This window comes from Octodon degus, unplaced genomic scaffold (assembly GCF_000260255.1).
Source record: "Octodon degus isolate 3935 unplaced genomic scaffold, OctDeg1.0 scaffold00217, whole genome shotgun sequence".
In the NCBI taxonomy this organism is placed as follows: domain Eukaryota; kingdom Metazoa; phylum Chordata; class Mammalia; order Rodentia; family Octodontidae; genus Octodon; species Octodon degus.
The window spans coordinates 3,393,966-3,414,086 of NW_004524793.1; the positions used below are offsets into that span (position 1 = coordinate 3,393,966).

General features: G+C 36.7%; 1 protein-coding gene across 3 annotated transcripts in view; it reads left to right on the forward strand.

The window, feature by feature from the left end:
- Stxbp6 (syntaxin binding protein 6) overlaps nucleotides 1-20,121 on the forward strand; it is a 310,200-nt gene that overhangs the window by 78,443 nt on the left and 211,636 nt on the right. For all 3 annotated transcript variants that reach the window (XM_004645067.2, XM_023705303.1, XM_023705304.1), the window contains exon 2: nucleotides 19,257-19,445. In XM_004645067.2, the coding sequence (XP_004645124.1) occupies nucleotides 19,292-19,445 (154 nt within the window). In that variant the 5' untranslated portion in view covers nucleotides 19,257-19,291. The remainder of the gene's footprint in view (nucleotides 1-19,256; nucleotides 19,446-20,121) is intronic.

Here is a 20,121-nt window from a genome sequence, read left to right on the forward strand (position 1 = left end):
ATCTCTCTCTCTCTCTCTCTCTCGCCCTCCTCTATGTCGTGTGTGTGTGTGTGTGTGTGTGTGTGTGTGTGTGTGTGTGTTTCTGTCTCTCTCACTGTCTTTTTCTCTCTCAGCAGTGTCTTGCTATGTTGGCCAGACTAGTCTTGGACTCTTGGGTTTAAGTGGTCCTCCCACCTCAGCCTCTTGAATTTGGGAGCTTTAGGTGTGTGACACTAGGCATGGCTCAAAATATTACTTTTTGCCTAAGTAGTTAGTCTCTGAATGAGGATACTCAAATCTAGATCCTCTGATGACAAGTACATTTCTTTTCATTCTCCATCCGAGAGATTGGAGCAAGTAAGAAGTGACCACTTTGCTTTGACCCCCAGCTGTAAGAATGATCTTGGTACATGAGCTTGAATGTCTTTATAATTTGTTAACATGTGATTCCCTTTCATTTGTATTAGTGTTAAGTGAATTCATATCAGAGTAGTATTCAACTGAGAAGATTTTCTTCCTTACCAAAACACTACCCAGCTAGTTAGGTCAGAGTAGTATTCAACTAACCGACTTTCATCTGAGTAAAATTCAACTGATAGATTTTCTTATCAAAACACTACCCAACTAGTTAGGTCAGATCTTGTATATTTTCTGGAACATGATGATTAAAAAAGGATTGACATTGAATGACAGAAAAGCTGATTGAATGGGGCAGAGCCTGCATTTGCATACGGACCTTGAGTCTGACCTGGATTTGTAGGTTATTCTGTGACAACTCAAGACACAGAGGAAGGATGCCTGCCCACCAGCTCACCTCATTCAAATGGGAATTTAACTCTCATCAGACTCTGATCCTAAGGAAAGCATTCTAGTTCATTGCTTCTGGGAAGTCTCAAGTTAACCTGTAAAGACTCTTCAGTTACCCAATAGGACCTCATGCAGCTGCCTGTGGATAAATCTGGCACTTCTGAGAGCATTTTAATAGAGCACTGATTACAGATTGCAGGCACCTGGTGCTGTGTTTTCTGTTGAGGCTAAAGGGTGCAGTTCCAAAGACAAGAACTGGGCTTGAGAGATTCCTATTTTTCTACCCTTTTGTTTTCCAGTGCTTGGAATAGTTACTGAGAAACCCTTACAACAGCTGATCTAGGCTGGAATGTATTTAGCATGTGCTCATGGGAGACTAGCAATGGCAGGATGTGAATTCCCAGACTGATAATGTACATATGACTTTGCCCAGAGTGTGTGCTCTTGCCATTGGCCCTGAGCACCAAGACTGTGGAAGGGGCATCTGTTAGAGCCAGCATGCAGAGCTCTGTGGTTTGGGACTTGGCCAAAGTTATTCTGTGCTCCTTCGATTACCTCAGGCTGTTCCACTTGGGCAAGCCGGCATTTCTTTTAGCCTTGATAGCCAAATGAGAAAACATAAGCTGTGAAAATTCAAGGGGAAAAGGGTGATAGCCAAAAAGGTTTAGCAACCGATGGGCTAGCAGTATTCTATTCCAGGACTAATTTCATGCCAATTCCCAAGAAAAAGAGTGAATTTCAAAATAGTTCTTTCTGTGATTAAACATTTTCTTTTTCTCTCTTCTCCTTCTTTTCCCAACCTACTGCTGGTTCTCACTTTCCACAAATGTGGGGAATGGTAATATTTTATGTTATCATTTTATGCTTTTTAAATTTTACTTGAAGGAGCATTGTAGTAAAGTGCAGAACAGTGCCTTGGTTCTAATCCTAATTTTTGCTACTCTTTTAATTGTCTGACTATGGAATTACCCTGTGGACATAAGTTTCTGTATGAGTTAAATGAGATAATTGGATAAGATAAATAACTACTAATGTCATACTTACTACCATTTTATTTTTAAGACTTATATCTACCTCATTCTGCTTTTTATCATAAGTGTAAGCTGCTGGTGGGCAGGGCCCGAACAGATATCGTGTTGTTGTTGATTGGCTTCTGTGTGAAGGTCGTGCTGATATTCTCCTTCTCAGTAATTTGAAATGGATGCAGTCCCTGTCAGAGCTTTTCACATTTGTGAACTTGGGGATCACTATGAGGTAAGCTAAGGTTGTTTGAAGCACTGGCATCAAGAGGTGGAAGGCACAGAATGTGGAGAATGAGCTAACAAAAGGGGCCAGGTTGTGCTTTTGAAATGCCAGAGGGGGGTAATGCAGTAAAGGAAGTGGAAAGAGGAGTTTCCCTTGAGAACTAGCAGAAACCTTTGAAATATGTGCCTTTCATATTGAAACCTTTTCCGGTTTGGAAAATAGCCTACAAGGTTCATAAAACTGCCTCATGGCTGCCATCCAAGATCTTCTCAGGAGTTGACTCCTGTTGTAAACTGCTAGAATTGAAAGGAGGATGCTGAACAGTGGTGATGAATTTTGGTAGACACCAGCCTGCTGTAGAGATGGAGGTTTTTTTGTGGAATCTCTCTGCTAATGTGTCATCAACTCCCCCGGTTTGTTTATGCAATCAAAACGAGCTCTGTCCCGACAAGACTAAGCAATCTTCTTTCCCAACTGTACGGCATCACATGCACACCTGAAAGAATCAGGCATCAGAGTGAATGGTGTCATGTTACAGCTGGATTCTTTATTTTTATAGCTGCTGAGTACAGATGATAACATCTTGTCCATCAAAAGCAAAGCTGATCAGAAGCAAAATTCTGAAGCAACTGAGTTTGTCTTATTTGCCTCCAGTGCATTTCGGGTACTTACTTTTCCCTATCAGTTTTTATTTCTTCAGTATAAGTTGATAAGGACAAGTAGAGACTCTTCTGGAGTATATCTTTCTGTATTCAAATCCCTGCTGTGCTCTTGAAAAGTTGTGTGATTTAGAACAAGCTACTTAACCATTGTAAGTTTCAGTTTGTTTATCTGCAAATAAATTTCTCTTTCTAGAGCATAAACATATTAATAAAGGTTTTTAAATATTGATGTCACATATCACAGCATATGCCTCTTGCGTAAAAATCTGAAGTAGAAGTACCCTTGGATGTGGGGAACAAACTTTCTACCACCATTCTGATTATACTGCATAGTCATAAATCCATGAAGAAGGAATCCAGGAAGAATCATTGACCATTGAGGAAGACTGTTAAAATTGGAATTAGAGTCCTTGATCAGAACTTTGTGAGATCAGAAGTGTCAATGAATCTAATTAGAAATTTTATTTCTGAGAGAGTTATACTACAGGACATTGTGTCTTGCCTTTTAAACCAACAAGATAAGTACATATAAAATGGGCTCAGGAAGTAGCACATTTTTTGTGCACATTTCACTGCTTTGAAAGACTTTATAGTCGACTCTAATTAATGACATATCAATCACAGATAACTCATCAATCCTTTCCAAAGAAGTCAGGAGGAAGTGTCATTCTTCTAATCAGTGATTCAAGTGGTAGTATTATTTTAAAAATTGGTGTTGGATTTACAGGATATGTTGAAGAAGTTGTACTCTTACATTAAAAAAATTAGAAAATAATTATACTTGTTTTCAGCTATATCTCAAATAAGTATTTATAGGCTTCATACACCTAAAAAATTGGAGGTTCTCTCTAAAGGCTTATTATTGTTTTAGTGTTATACTCCGGGTTTGTTCCAAAATAGAATTCACTTAATCAAGAAAGCATTTACCTCAGATCCAACTCTATAAATATCTGATCTTCAGCTTGCTAGAGATTCTGTTCATCAGTTTTACCTTTATTTTTAATGGTGGTAATTTTTAAATCCATGACTTCTGTAATAAATCAAACTATCCTCTAAGGGAAAACATTTCAACCACTCTCTAAGCCTTCCCTTTTACGTTATGTGTGGGTTTAGTGTCATTTCCCCTATTTTTCCTTTTCTTTACCACAAGTAAAGTGAACATAATTCAGAAAGTAGCACAGAAACTAGTGTATACTTAAAATGTTTATTTACATGTAAAGTCAATCTACGGGTGGCTTTTGTCTGTATCTAAACATGGCTAAACTGGGATGGATTTGTCTATTTCCAGACTTTTCTGCTACAAGTTGTGTTCTCAGACCAGTGTATTGTTTTCTTAGCTTATTAAAAACTTTTGGACACTACCTTTACATGAGTGCTCAGTAAAATTAGAGGTTGCAAAAAATGTAAGTCTCTTCTTTCAGTCTTCCTATCCATGACTCTTTTTTTAAATTTATATTTAAAATTCACTCTTTAAGTCCCTCCTTGCACTTTAGATCGGTAATCATGTTATAACAAACTACGTTCTAGGTTAGTGTTATTAATTTGTTTCTACCCCTATTGTAGAATGAATATATATGTATCATAGAACCAGCTTAACTGCTCCTTGGAACTTCAACTTTTGAATGTGGAGATTCTATTTTCAGAAAGAAGGATGCTTATCAAATCTTCCTTTTACCTTAAAATATCCTTCCATGGTACATCCTGTGTGTAATGGCTTGGCTTTTAAATATCACCCAAATGCATTTTTTGAAGACTTGCCTACCATGCAGAGTGACCTATAAGAGATGGAAGTTAGGTCATCAAAAGTATGGTCTTGAAGGGAATATTGGGAGCCCTGGCCCTTCCTCTTTGCCTGCTTGGGTGAGGTGAGCAGCCTCTTCTACCACATGTTCCCCAAGTACTGCCTTGCTTGCCAAAGGCCCAACCAATAATAGAGGGAAACCTCTCAATCCATAAGGTAAATAAACCTTTAATCCTTTAAATTGTTTATCTTGGGTATTTGTCAAAGCAAAAGAAAGCTGGCTTACAACTTTAAAAAAAGTCCGTCAGCCAGGTGCACTATCATATGCCTTTAATACAACTATTAGAGAGCCTGAGGCAAGAGGATTTCATATTCAAGCCCAGCCTGAGAAGTTCAGCAAGATCCTGTGTCAAATGTAATAATGCTAACAAAAAAAGTTTTGGTTGTGTGCATTGGTAGAATACCTAGAGCACACCTGCAGCACTGGATTAAATCTCCAGCAAAACACACACACACACACACACACACACACACACACACTCACACTCATGCACACACATACACTCCTCTAGATGGCATATCCTGTGTGTTATTTTCTTAGTGATATTATTGTTTTTCTGTTTGGTCACATTGTTGTTGGCTACCATGGATCCTTGGTTTAGTATAAGTGGAAATTAAAATTAAATCATACATTCAGAGGAATAAAAAATACTTCAGTTAAAGATTAGAGGAAAGACAGAAAAGGATTGAAGCTTAAATAACGGAGGGGTACATTCTAATACAGGAGTTCGTACTGGCCCACGTGCCAAGGTCGGGGAAGACAGTTTTCAATATTAGCTAGTGGTCTGGGATCTGGCTGATCCTCCTCTTGGTCCTGTCGTCATAGCTCTGCAACCCTCATATCTGAGTGATGATTGTGTTTCCAGAAAAGGATTGTCTCTGCATGGGGCTATCAGGTGGAACTTGACTTGTCCCGAGATCCAGGGATTCACAAATTTAAGATAATGCCTGAAGGCTTCTTTGTGAGGCTGAGTGTCTAAGGAAACTCCTTATCTTGGTGTGCTAAGTCTGGAAGAGGAAAAAAGGCACATAAATTCAGGGCTAATCAATCCTGTTGGGCCTACTCCTTTACAGACTATAAATGATCAACAATCATATCCTACATAGAGAAGAGAAGAGATATGACCCAAGACATATTGCTACAAAGGATACAAAGTAAAGGCCAAGCTTTGTTCTAGTTTTAGGCACTTATTTGGCATCTGCAGGTCCAGGCGAAGTCATGGTTCTCAGCAAAAATGGCCTTTACGTCCTTGACTGCCCAAGAAGAAAATACAAGTTATTTATTAAGAGCCCAAGGTTCTTTCTATTTTCCATCCTAATGGTATCTCTAACTATGTTATAACTTCAATGATATTATTTATTAAAGTTAGGATGTAGTGATTGACAAAAGGATTAAAAAGTACAACTCTAATGTAAATAAACATCAGTAAACCGAGGGGGGCCTCATAGACTGAATAGAAAACAATGTTTGTTCTTTGGATATCAAACGTTGAAGAAAATTGTGCTTACTGAACATATAAACAAGGAAAGAGGAGATGAAAATAGTCTGAGTTTATAATGGAAGCAGACATGAGTCACTGGCTCAGAGAATCCTGTTAACATAACATCTCCTACGAAGAGTTTGTATACACAGGGAAAAGAAAGAACCAGGTCTTGAAGCATTTAACAGCTTAATGGTCGAAAAGAGATCTTTTCCTACCTTAAAGAGTTAAAATCCTTGTCAGGGATATTGCATACAGTGCTAGTGTTTTTGTATGATGGCTTGTGTATGGTGGGTGTGTCCCAAAGGTGAATAAACTGTGCAGTTGGCTTTGTCCAACAGGACTTTGGCCCTGGCATTCTGTAGTAATTACTCAGAGGAAAGGTACCATTTTTTTCATGAAGATTTCTTCCAGCCTCTCTTCTTTTGTTTTTGTTTCTTCAGTACTGGGAATTGAACCAAGGACCTTTGTACTGACATGCATCTATCATCTTTTTGTTGGTTGGTATTGTTTTTCAGCCAAAATGTCACCAAGTCACTAAATTGCTCAAGCTGGGCTCAAATTTGAGATCCTTTTACCTCAGCCTCCTAGAGTGCTGGGATTACAAGTAGGCACTATTATGCCTGATTTCTTACAATAATTTGAAGGAGGAAATTTGTTAATTCCCCATTAGGGTTATTATGTGTGTGTGGCCCCTCAAAGCCTCGTGCACTTTTAAGTGGGGCTTTTTGTGGAGGTAGCTGAGGTGCTAAGATTAAGGGTGAGTAATTGCTGATTACTGCAGCCCTAATCACAGTAGTCTGGATAAAAGAGGCAGAAAGAAGCTTGTTTCTTTCCCTCCTCTCTTGTTGCTTTGCTATTTTCCTTTGCCTTGAGACATTCTGCTTTGGAACTATCCAATTACAAACTGAAGCCTCTATAAACTTTTCCCCTTTAACTTTGGATATTGGGTGTTTGGTCTCACCAATGGGTAAAAAGAAATTAAGACAAAGGTGCCCAACACTGTGATTGTACTATGCTCAAATGTGATGGAGAGCCATAATGACAATTGTTATATCCATAACATATATTTTTATATGGCATCAAGACCTAGAAGAAAGAGTGTACCTCAATATTGAAATGTTTGAGGTAGTACATGTCACCTAGTTTGATTATAATTAATTGAGTAGTATACACTCACTGTCATGTATTCTTGTTTCAAATCTAGAGATAATCATAGAATATGTTGGTAAGCTTTTTTCTAGACAATTCTTTAATATTCGATATTTTATTCATTTTAATGAGAAAAAATAGCAGTGAAACAGTTTGAAAACAGGTTAGTAGGAAAGTTACAATAATTACTACATTGCATATTGCTATCTTTGTAGTAGTTATTCAGAGGACAAGATGCAGACACGATATCTTTTCTAAGCAATATTAATATAAGCTTTTCTTCTCATTGAACTAAGACAAAATACCTGTATATCTACCTAACTATTGTGTATATACATATATTTTTTCACTACAAAATGATCCTGTATTTACATCTCCCTTTTTTGTTTTGTTTTGTCAGAGATAAGTATTCCACTGCAGTTAGAGAAGTTGTATTCAGAGAAGTCTTTAAAGGACCTTTTCATACTTGATGCCAGTTCAAATATTGTACATACTTGAATTCAGCAAAATAACCCAATATAGTCCAATAGTCAATAATAGTAGTGGGTTATCAGCAAAACTGGCAATTGTCAGAAGTTGTTGACATTTGCCTTTTACAGCTAAGCATATTAATATAGCATTACTTTTATACCTCGTGGTTATACTTTTCAGCTATATGGTTAAGACCAAGTTAAAGCAAGACCTATATAACTAAAAATGTTACTTTTATTCCTGAAAAGGTCAGTCAAATTTCCTCAGGATTTATCCTGAAACCAGGTACAACGGATTGTAGACCTTTTGTCAGTGTCAGCCATGTGGATGAGTCATGGCCATTGCTTGACCAATTTGCTCTCTGTGAAAGCCTGAAAGAATGTTTTCTCTCCATGTGACTCCACTTAGCCACACTCTACATCATAGGTCACTTTGTTCTGTGGCCCCATAATCTCCTTGATCAGAAAATTTGGGACAACACTGAGTTACAGGATGTCACAGCACAGGTTCTCTGTGTCCTGAGTCCTCACTGACTTTGAAGGGCTAGGGTCAAAATATTGCCTATTCTTGTAGCCCCTCTTTTGCCTAACTTTTGGTATGCAAGCTTTGGTTCTTAAACATCCATAAAAGCTTAATGATATTATTACCCTGTAACAGTGGCGGTTGAGCTCAACCTCACTATTTGTCTGGATATCAAATGCCTTAGACATAACACGGAACTGCTATTTTCCAACAACCATGGATATTCTAAACTTTAAATCCCTATAGAATGTGAAAAAAATTATACATTTTTATACAGAAATTTAGAAATCAAACCATATATAACATTTTAGCAGGACAATCCTATGGCATTGTTTTTATTGTCTGTTTTATTACTTTTTTTTTTTTTACAAACATTTACTTTAAAGAGAGTGTAGCAATAATTGATATGACATTAGAAGCAGTACACATTTAGAAGACCAAAATGATAGGTATTTCAAGCATGGTTTTAGTAGTACACCTTGTTGTCCTCAGTGTAGTTGCTTAGTTCATAGATATCAGCATATAGAGTTAGTCAGGGTGAGAATTCTACCTATCAACTGCTATTTTCAAAAACCTGATGGAGACTCTTAGGACCATTGCCTTAACCATCTTGTTTTTATAAATTTATGGCTTTTCCCCTGTCATATTCCTACCTTTTCTCCTTTCTCTCTCTTCATTGTTTAATCCTTAAGTTCTTACTTTCCATTTAACTGTGTTTTAATTTTTATTTCTTCATTTGAGTTCTTACACTAGGGAGACAATATGATATTTACACATGTGGGACTGTTTTATACTCATAAGTATAGCTTCAAGGTACATCCACTTATGTATGAAGGCTTTCAGTTTATTTTTCTTTATAGCTGAGTAATACTCCATTGGGGATTAAACTCAGGACCTTGTACTTGCCAGGCAAACACTTTTTCTGCTGAGCTATCTCCCTGGCTCCTTCCATTTTATAAAAGCTCCATAACTTTTTCATCCATTCCTCAGGTAATGGGCATTTTGGTTGTTTCCAAGATTTGACTATCACAAATTATGTTGCTATAAACAAAGATGTACATATATCTCTATGACATGATGTTTTCAGTTGTTTTGGGAAAATTCCTAGAAGGGGGATAGCTGGATTGAAAGGGATTTCCAGTCCTAGTTTTTTGAGGAGTCTCCACATGAATTTCCATAATGTTTGCACTATCTACATTCTCATCAGGAAGGGTTCCTTTTTCTACCCAGCCTCTTAAACAATTTTTGTTGGTTGATTTCTCTATGATAGCCCTTCTTTCTGAGGTGAGATTGTATCTCAGTGTTGTTTTAATTTGAATTTCACAAATGGCTAGTGATGTGGTACTTTTTTTTTTTTGTATTTACTTGTTTCTGGTATTTCTTCCTCTGAGAAGTGTGTATTCGACTTGAATGCCTATTTCTGGATTGGGTCTTTGAGGTTTGGGCCCCTAATGTTTTTTTAGATAGAAGATCTTTGTCTGATTGCTTATTAGTTAAGATTTTTTCCAAATTTGGGGGTTGTCTTTTTACTCTATTGGTAACTTCTTTTGACATATAAAAACTTCTCAATAAGGGGAGGTTCCAGTTGTTAATTCTTTCAAGTGTTACCCATGTAATTTGATTTCTGTTCATGAACTCTTTGGTTACCCCTATGCCTTCAAGATTTCCACCTACTTTCTCTTCCAGGAGATTTAGTGTTTCTGTTTTAATGTTTAGATATATAATCCATTTTGACTTAAGTTTAGTACACGGTGATAGACCTGGATCAACTTTTAGTTCTCAGCATGAACAGAGTCAGTTTTTCCAGCACCAGTTGTGAAAGAGGCTATCTTTCTTCCAGTAAGCATGTTTGGCCCCTTTGTCAAAGTTAAGGTGGCTGAATGTGTTTGTAGTTGCATCTGCATCTTCTAATCTATTCCCTCTATCCTCAGGTCTATTTTTTTTTTTTTTTTTTTTGCCGATATCATGCTGATTATATCACAGTAGCATTGTAGTATAATTTCAAGTCAGGAATTGTAATACCTCCTGCCTTGCCTTTGTTGCCCAGGATTACCTTTGGTGTTCTAGGTTTTTTCTGGTTACAAATTAATTTTAGGAATGATTTCTCTATGTCTGTCAGATATGTTGGTGGTACTTTGATCAGGATTGCATTAAATATGTATAAAAATTCTGGGAGTATGACCATCTTCACAATGTTTGTTCTTCCTATCCAGAAGCATGGATTATCTTTCAATATTCTGAAATCCTCTACAACCTCTTTTTTAAGAGTACTGTAATTTTCATTGAATAGATCTATTACTTCTGTAGTTAGATTACTTCCTAAGTATTTCATTTTCCATGATGCTATTGTAAATGGTATTGTTTCTCTAATTTCTCTCTCAGTGTGTTTTTTATCTGTGTAGAGGAATGCTATTGACTCTTGGGTGTTGACTTTGCATCATGCTATGCTACTGAATTTGTGTATTAATTCTAGTCACTTCTTGGTGGAGTTTTTGCGTCTTCCAAGTAGAGATTCATGTCATCTGCAAATAATGATAGTTAACTTCTTCTTTACATATTCTTATTCTTTTTATTTCTCTCTCTTGTCTAGTTACTCTAGCTAATGATTCTAGAACTATATTGAATAGGAATGGTAATAGAGGATATCCTCATCTTGTACCAGACCTGAGAGTAAAAGATTTCACTTTTCCCCATTTATAATTATGTTAACAGTTGGATTGTCATAGGTGGCTTTCGTCAGATTGAGGCAGAGGCCTTCTATTCCAATTTTCTGTAGGACTTTGAATATGAATGAGTGTTATACTTTGTGAAAAGCCTTTTCTGCTTCAATTAAGATGATCATGTGGTTTTTGGATTTGGCTCTATTGAAATACTGTATTACATGTATAGATTTGTATATGTTGAAACATGCTTGCATCCCTAGAATGAATTCTGCCTGGTCATGGTGTTTAATTTTCTTGATGATTTGATGTATTCTATTTGCTAGGATTTTATTGAGGATATTTCCATCTATGTTCATGAAGGAGGTTGGTATATAGGTCACTTTTTTAGTTGCATCTTTCTCTGGTTTTGGTATCAGTATAATGCTTGCCTCCAGGAATGATTTAGGAAAAGTGTTTCCTTTTCAACTTCATTGAAGAGTTTGGGGAGTATTGGGATTATATCTTCTATAAATTTGTTATAGAATTCAGGTGTGATTACATCAGGACCTGGAATTTTCTTTGGTGGTAATTTTTTTATTATGTTTTGAATTTCACTGAGGTGCAGTATTACATTATTTATTTGTTCCCACTGTTTTCGTAAAGTATGAGTTCACAGATAAATTTTCCTCTAACAATTGCTTTAATTGCATTCCATAAATTCTGATAAGTTGTGCTTGAGTTTTCATGGAATTGTAGATATTGTTTAATTTCTTGTTTAGTTTTATCAGTAACTGATTGTTTGATGAGGAGAGTGTTGTTTAATTTCCACGTATTTATAGGGCTTTTGTGGTTTGTTTTGTCGTATTTTTCCAGTTTCATTGCACTGTTGTCAGATAATATGCATGAGATAATTTTTGTTTTCATGCATATACTTAAGTGTGACCTATGGAATAGTATGTGGTCTATATTAGAAAATGTCCCATATGCAGCTGACATAAATGTGTATTCAGCTGTGGTTGGGTGGAACACTCCATATATGTCCACTAAGTCCATTTGTGACAAGTTCTGGTTCAATTCTGTTACTTCTTTGCTAAATTTTGTCTGCTTGACCTATCTTCTTGGGTTAAGGTGGTGTTAACTTCTCCTGTTAAGACTGTGTTACTGGCTATTAGATTTTTCATGTCCATTAAGATTTGTTTTATATAGTTGGGTGCTCCTGTTTTTGGTGCATGCATATTTATGACTGTTACTTCTTCCTCTTGTAATTTTTGCCTAACCAGTATGTAGTGGACTTCTTTATTTAATTTGATCATTCTTGATTTGAAGCTCAGACTGTCTTCGAACAGGATTGCTACCCCTGCTTTTTTCTGAAGTGCTGGTACATGTAATATTGTTTCTTTTTATCCTTTGACTTTCAGCATATGATCTTCTTTATGAGTTAAGTGTGTTTGTTGTATACAGCATATTTTTGGATTTTGCTTCCTTTTCCACTCTGCCAGTCTAAATTGCTGAATTGAGTCCATTTACATTGATGGTTATAATTGAGATGTATTGACTTATGATTGACATGTTATTTACCTGCTATTGTATAACCCTTTATCTCCTGTGTTTAATTTTTCTCCCTATTTGATGGGTTATTTCCATTCTCATTCATGCAGTTGTGGTCATTTTGGTCCCTGTATAGAATGTCTTTTAATAGTCCATGTAGGGTTGACTTTGTCATCATGAAATTCTTTAGTTGTTCTTTGTCACAGAAGTATTTCACTTCTCCATCAAACTTGAAAGAGAGTTTTGCAGGGTACAGCATTCTGGACTGAAATTTATTTTCTTGGAAGACTTGAATTATTTTGCTCCATCCTTTTCATGACTAGATGGTCTGTGAAGAGAAATCTCCTATTATTCTGATGGATTTTCCTTTAAATGTGATCTGTTTCTTTTCTCCAGCAGCTTTTAGTATATTGTTCCTGGGCTTGATTTCTGGGATCTTGATTATTATATGTCTGGGTGTGTTTTTAATTGGGTTGATGTTGTTTGGAGTTCTGTATGCTTCGGTTACTTCAATGTAACCAAAGATTATTTTCCCATATTTGGGGAGTTTTATGCTATTACTTCTCATCATATTCTTTTTATATCATTTGTATTGGCTTCTTGTTTCTCATTGATTTCTATTAATCTTATGTTGGTCATGTTTGCATCATCTTGAAGATGTTGAATTATTTTTTCTTGCATTCTAGTTGTTTTTGAAAGATCTTTTCTTGCCTTTTCTCTAGCTACAAAGGTGTCTTCAATGTTTGAATGTCTATCTTCACTTTCTTTCAAATGGTTTTCCAGCTTTTAGTTGAGGCTTTAATTTTCTATATATCTATTTGAATCTGCTTCATGTGTTCTATATCTTTCCTATATTGCTCACTGAAGAGTTCCATCATTTTTCTATTCTCTTCTATTTTTTTTATCAGTGTCTTCTTTAGAAGAATTTAATAATTCTTTCATTATAGTTATCATTTCTTTTTTTACTTCAGGGATTTTTAAATCTGATTTCCTCTATAACTTTTTGCAGTTTTTCTTTACTTCTGACACTATTAATTCAGAGATTTCTAATTTCTTCTATGCTAGTGTCTCCTGCAATTGTTATGGGTGGGTTTGGGGCCTAAGAACACATTTTGCTCCTTCTCTTTGTCATTGTACATAACACTGTCCTCTAATATTTGGTTTAGAGCTTTGGTGCAAGTTTTACGTTAGCACCTAATGAAAGTCATACTGAAGTGGTATTATGTGGTTAAGGCGGTTACAGTTTAAAGAACTACAATTAAGAACACTAATAATGGGTAGTGGTATTCAGCATTTGTCAAACTTTTGTTAGTAATGGTTTTGTATTTTAAACCATAAGAGCAAACATTATATCAGTATGGCTAAGCAGATATTAAAGTGCGAATTTGTATTTAAATCAGGTCCCCTAAATTCTGTCTTATCACTTCACCTGGATGTACATGGGATCTTTCAGCAGACTAGTTCTTCCTGGTTACCTGTTGCCCCCTCTCTTGATCAAAAGAGAAAGAGAGAGGATATTCTCTTACATCTGGGTCTAGCATATTGTGTCCGATTACCAAGTCCAGATCTACCAAGCTTGAACTCTTCCATATGTTCCTGGCTTGGGTCTGGGTACTGTGCTCAGCTTCTTCCTGCTGTAGCCTGTGAAAGTGAACCCACTGTGCTCTCTGGCAAGATGTTCAGCTCCTGGATTAGATGGTTGGGTCTGGTCCCTAGCCTCTCTGCAGGGAGTTATGCTGCAGGGTTCCACACCAGGCCTGTCTGATTGAGAAGGTTCCCGTGTGTGTGTGGATGGTCCCCCGCATATGCCGGCCCTTTGGTGCTCGCTGCAAAGGGATACAGTGAGCAGGTGGAAGGTCCCACACAAACTCCAGACCTGGGCTCTGGCTGGAGCACTAGACATCTCTTTATTCATCTAAATATGCCATACAATTTTATATTCATGAGGTCATTTTTTGTTCTAAAATCTCTTTGTTTATTTCTGGATTATTTTATGGTCATTTCTCCAAGTCAATACGAGTCTCAGCATAGTATTCCACTGGGAATGTGGGCTGTATTACATTTAGCTGATAAAGATTGATGAATATATATGTTGTTTATAATGTTTGGTTGAAGGAAAGTATATCTGAGTTAAACACTATCTATAATATATGCATGTTCATATATTTTTTCTAATAGTTTTTGGTTCAGAGAGTTTCAATTTAAATATTAATTTCTGTGAGAGACATAACATTCTCATAATCCTTAGACCAACAGGGATAAGGAAAAATAACATAGTGTGCCATTCATAAAATCTTATTTTAAAAATGTAATTAATAGTTTTGAACGAATCTTTGGAAGATGCATTTAGTTGCCATCTTGATTCTATGTTTTGGATTACATGTGTATATAGTTTGTAAATTCCTTTGGAGTACTGTACCAACTTCAGTGATTCATTACAAGGGTTTTACAGAGCACTTGTCATGTACTTTTGTTTATGAAATATTTTTACTTAATTTATAAATAATTCACTAAACACAAAAAAAATCCCTCAAACACTGGTTCTGAACTGACTGTACAGCAAAATAAACTGGACAGGTTTTCAGAAAAACAAGCCTCAGGTTCTGACCCCTTATGACTCCTTTATCTCTAAGGTTATCACTTGGGCCCCCCTACCTGATATTGATGTACACTATTCGTTGGGAATTCATCTTTTAATATATTTTTTGCCTATCTTCAAATATTTTTCTAGCAAAAAGAAAATTTAGCTTTTATTCATATTCCTATGGCTTTTGTTTTCCTGTGAAGTTGTCTCTGATTCCTTCAAAGATGTTGCTAGAGGATTTTCTGTGTATGTTATTAATTCTTAACTTTGTGAAGCTTTAATTACTGGTTCTGGATCTTCTAGTCTCATCTGATTTCCTGCCATGGCGAGCCTATTCCATAGCACTTATTTATTATGCTACGATTGAATTTGAGTTAAAGAATGATTGAATTTGTAGTGACTTAATTTCAAACTTTGTATATTACTATCAGATTAAAATTATGTTTATTCTAGTGGCTTACCTGATTCCCTTCTTAATGTCTATTTATAATAACTATTAAGAATATTAATTGAAGTATATTGAAACACTGCCTGAGGTAGCTAAAAGTCTTTATGAATTTATTGTTGCAAACATGCTTACATACTATGCCTAGATTAATGTTTTCCTCTTGAGAAGTGTCTTATCACAGAAGGATGTAGAATTAAGAATTTGCTATTGATAATATTAACCCTTTCATAAATATTTAATTTTTACAAAGAAGCTATATTTACCTCAGATTCTCATCTCCCACAATGGCAGCCCACCCCAACTTAATTTCTTGTGTCAGGCCCTATGTTCCAAAGAAGACACAACCTCCAAAGCAGGTCACAAGCTGGCAACCAGGCCTTTAGCACATGTCCAATGGGAGGCCTTTACATTCCCAGGCACAATGAGATCATCTGATTATATAGGTGGGTGGTTGAAGTTGTACTTGTAGAATTTCAAACTAAAGTGGCCGTGTAAAGCAGTCCAATTTTAGAAGATAATTGTGTTTTCTTGTATTTCTAAGTTGTTTTTGGATTCATCTCACTGGAGTTCCCATATGCTAGAAGAGATCAGTAGATTCTGCCCTAAAGTATTCCAGGACAACATCTTTTTTTTCTCTTGAACTTTGAGTATTATGACACTTGACATAAGAATGTTGAGGCATCTGCTTTTGAGATGTCACATTAACTACTTCATTCAGCTGATGTCTAAAACTAGGAAGTCTTCCTCCTTATTTATAAGTATAACTGGCACATTGCCCAAGATATTCATGTTGCCACAGCCAAGGCCAAAATGTGATTAAAGAAGGTTATATATAAGATAAGAACAGAGAAGTCAATGATATTGGATAAATCAAGTATCCAATAGCACTAAGCTGAGTAGGTGGCACTGTTTTCACACTGGAGGAAATCCACGCTTCTCAGTTAAAAAGTATTTAAGGTCTGTAGCATCCACACCACCCCTAACTACCTGTAGGAAATGCATGAATGCATTGCCAACGATGGCTTTCCCTTTGCAAGATCTTACATCTGTATCCCTTTTCTTATCCATTTCATCTATATAATTCCAGAGATTATTTGCATTTCTAATTCTTACCCTAAAGGATAATCTCATTTCTCTGTTCCTTGCATGGTGAAGAGCCATCTCATGTGTGCATGAATTAGATGCTTTAAGTAAAAAAAAAAAAAAGAAGAAAAGGGTCTTGAGGAAAACCAGAACTGCAATTTATTTCTGCAACTGTCAACAACAGAGGGCAGTCAGCTGCTTTGACTTGCAGAGCAGTTGCAAGTTGGTTTCTTGGATGGAGAAGCTTTGTAGTTATGTACTATGGAAGCTGTGGACCAGTGGGGGAAAAAAAGAATTTCTTTGTGGTAACATAGTTTAGAGTAACAAGTGGTTGCTAGAGCACCATTGATGCTGTGCTCATCTTGCTTTCTGAAGATGGGGTCCTGATCTTGGGCCAGGGATTGATTTAGCAACAGTAAGGTGTAAGAGCCCATAGAGCTGTTTGATTGAACCAAGAGAGGAGAGTGCATTCTGTGTTGTTTTTCTATCTTTCTTCATGAAATGATCCTTCTTTTTCTTTCCATCACAACCTTACTGGCCCAGGCTTTAATTTCTCTTCAGACTACTGGCTTTTAAGGTTGCCAAGTGACTAAATGGGAGCCTGGCAACCAGTTAGAAAGTTGTTTAAAATATAGACTCCTAAAGGGCTGGCAGTATAGCTCAGCAGACTAAGTGCTTCCTTAGGTAAGCACAGGGCCCAGAGTTCGATCCCTGGCATAGCATGCCACCCTGACCCCACATGCTGAGTCAGCATTGAAATCCAAGTGTGTTGGCACATGCCTGTAATCCCAGTGCTAGGGAAGCAGAAATCAGGAGGATCATTACAAGTCCAAGCTGTGTAGTGAGGCCCTGCATGCATTTGTGCACACACAAACACACACCCTTAAAATATGGACCTCAAGATAACTCATTTATGGAGTAAAAATGGGGGCCAAGAGAATGTATTTACTGGAAACTCTCCATGTTGAATACAGATGTATGACCAGATTTTGGACACTCTTAGAGAGGTATTATACTTATTCCCCTAAAGCTACAATGGCGTCTTCCTCTCCAGTCTACCATCAGAGTGTCAGAGTGATATTAAACACACACACACACACACACACACACACACACACACGATTATGCTATTAATGTCATTACTCTGCTCAAAACATTACTTTTCCATAGAATCAATCTGATAATCTCTACTAGTGAATTTCCTGATGCTAAAACCTATAAATGTGTCTTCCTTGTAACACTTAATGAGACCGTTTACTTATATGGAGAGTTTTATAACAGGGAGTGAGAAAATAAGACTTCGGTAAATAAGATTATTTCACTTTTACATGTATCAAAGTACTTGGCTATATGGATGGCTGTGTTTATTCAGTTACTACAAGATCAGAAGCCCTTTTGTTATTTATATCATGGTAGGATGATCAGTAAAAATGTTGCCAGTTTTAAGAAAACTGTTACTCAAGCACTTGATCTACACATATTCCATTACTTAGTTCTTTTGTTGGAGAAGCGAGGTAAAGATGTCTCCATGCTGGAGTAATTAAACTGAGTGTCAGAAACTTTGATAACTAGAGTGATGGAACAGAGACATTTCCGTTGAGCTCCATGGAAGCAGCATTAATATTCAGACTGACTTTGAGCATAATAGGCACAAGCAGAATTAAGAATATTAGGGAAGTATATCTTTTTTTAAGAAAGAAAAAAAAAACCTAAATATATCGTGTGGACTTTGTATGTGCAAGTATTTTTGGGGGGGGTTTAGTTCTGAGTCAGCTACATACTGCTTTACTTTCTTAATTATTGGGCAGCTGATGCCAGTTAACCACAGGAACATAACATGTGGGAACTTCTGGGTAGCATTTCTAAAACACTCAGCATTAGTAAGATGCTTTTTCAGAGTTCTGTGTCCATTTTGGCTGAAGGAAAATAGAGTTTGTCAAGGACTCAGAGCATGGCAAATCCACAAAGAAGAAGGCTAGAAAACAGGGCCTATTGCAAGAGGCTGATAAAGAAGAGTTCATTTCGTAACCGGATCAAAGATTGCTGAGAGATGATTCAATTAATGGTCTTCTTTTGCATATACAGTTATTATGTGGAAGATGATATAATTATTTCCATTATGAATAGAATTAGGGAAATAGATTTACATTAGGGTTAACAGTGGTTTTGAAAGAGCCTAAAGAACTTCCTGATTTTACGGACTGTTGAACAGCGGAGGACTCCTCCACAGGAAGTGTGGAATACTGTTCCTTGCAGATTAGGGTGGCTACTGCTTTCCAGTTAAGTGTGGTGCAGTAAGAGCAGAAATTTCCAGATGTTCTAGGTTCCATTTCATTCTGTTTATCTCACGGTGCTTGACATTTTTAAGGAGTAGATGGTTATGCCCTCTTTGTAATTTTTTAATTTAAAAAAATCTTCTATTTGTTTATTTGATACAGAGTCTTGCTACGGAGCTTAGACTCATAGTGGTCCTTCTGTCTCAGCCTCTCAAGCACTGAGATTACAGGCATGTGCCACCACACCCTTTTGGTGGCTAGCATACTGCGGGACCAGCACAGAATGTGGTACCAAGGATCAAACCTGGGTCCTTGCCTTTGCCAGGCAGGTGCCTAGACCACCAAGCTATCTCTCCAAGCCTTTGTCTGTATTTTTGCATAGACTTTATAAATAAAAGACCTTACTTACTGTGGTCCTGTAATGCTTTTCAAGTAAACAAAGGTTAAACTGTCGATTGAAAAGTAGTTTAACTGCAAATCTGCTTGTTCCTTATTTTTATGTGAGCCCTACAGTATTACCAATTCCAACTTTTGCTTGTTGTTTTCCTTCCTTAGAAAATTCACAGCGTACCCTCCTCGCTTGCTCTACAATGAGTGCCAAATCTGCCATCAGCAAGGAAATTTTTGCACCTCTTGATGAAAGGATGCTGGGAGCTGTCCAAGTGAAAAGGAGGACAAAGAAAAAGATTCCTTTCTTGGCAACTGGGGGTCAAGGAGAATATTTAACTTATATCTGTCTATCAGGTAATGAAGATCAGATTGATATTATTAAAATAAGTTCTGTTTGAAAAGATTCAACTCTAAAGTATCTCGAAGAGCCCTGTGAAGTTTCAAAGTACCTGCTGTTCCATTTTTCTTTCCTATTTTGTGTGTTGTCTTCCTCTGGTCCTTATTTGCACATGGCATCCTTATTTCTGAGATTGTTTTACATTTGAAAAGTAGTGAAGTATAGTCTTCATGTATTTTTTAGCTCATTAAGGGTTTCTGCAGAGTTTGGCAGACATTTATTTGTTCATACTTGCCGTCATAGGGAATGGTCTTTTCCTCTGGGGATTTTTGTTTTATAACAAGTCTTGGTATTTGGATAAGTGTCATTATTGGCAGCCTGATTTTCCTTGACTTTCTTTCTCTAGAACATTGTCAATAATTAGTAAGTTTGTCTCGAGATAAATATTGGCACCTTCTAGAACGTGAGAAAGAAACGTTCACAAATCTTGGCTTTGCCCGACAGCAGTTGTCTTGTCAGGAAGAAGCATCTGTTTTATTAAGCTTAGAATTTTGTTGGATTATTTTTTTTCTTGTTTGTGATTATGGGAGATCTGGAGGATTTACTGTGGATTCATATCAAGTTTTTTTCAAGATAAAATTTGGATACATTTTCTATAGAGTTATGTCTGATGCTAATCTGCACACCTGGGGC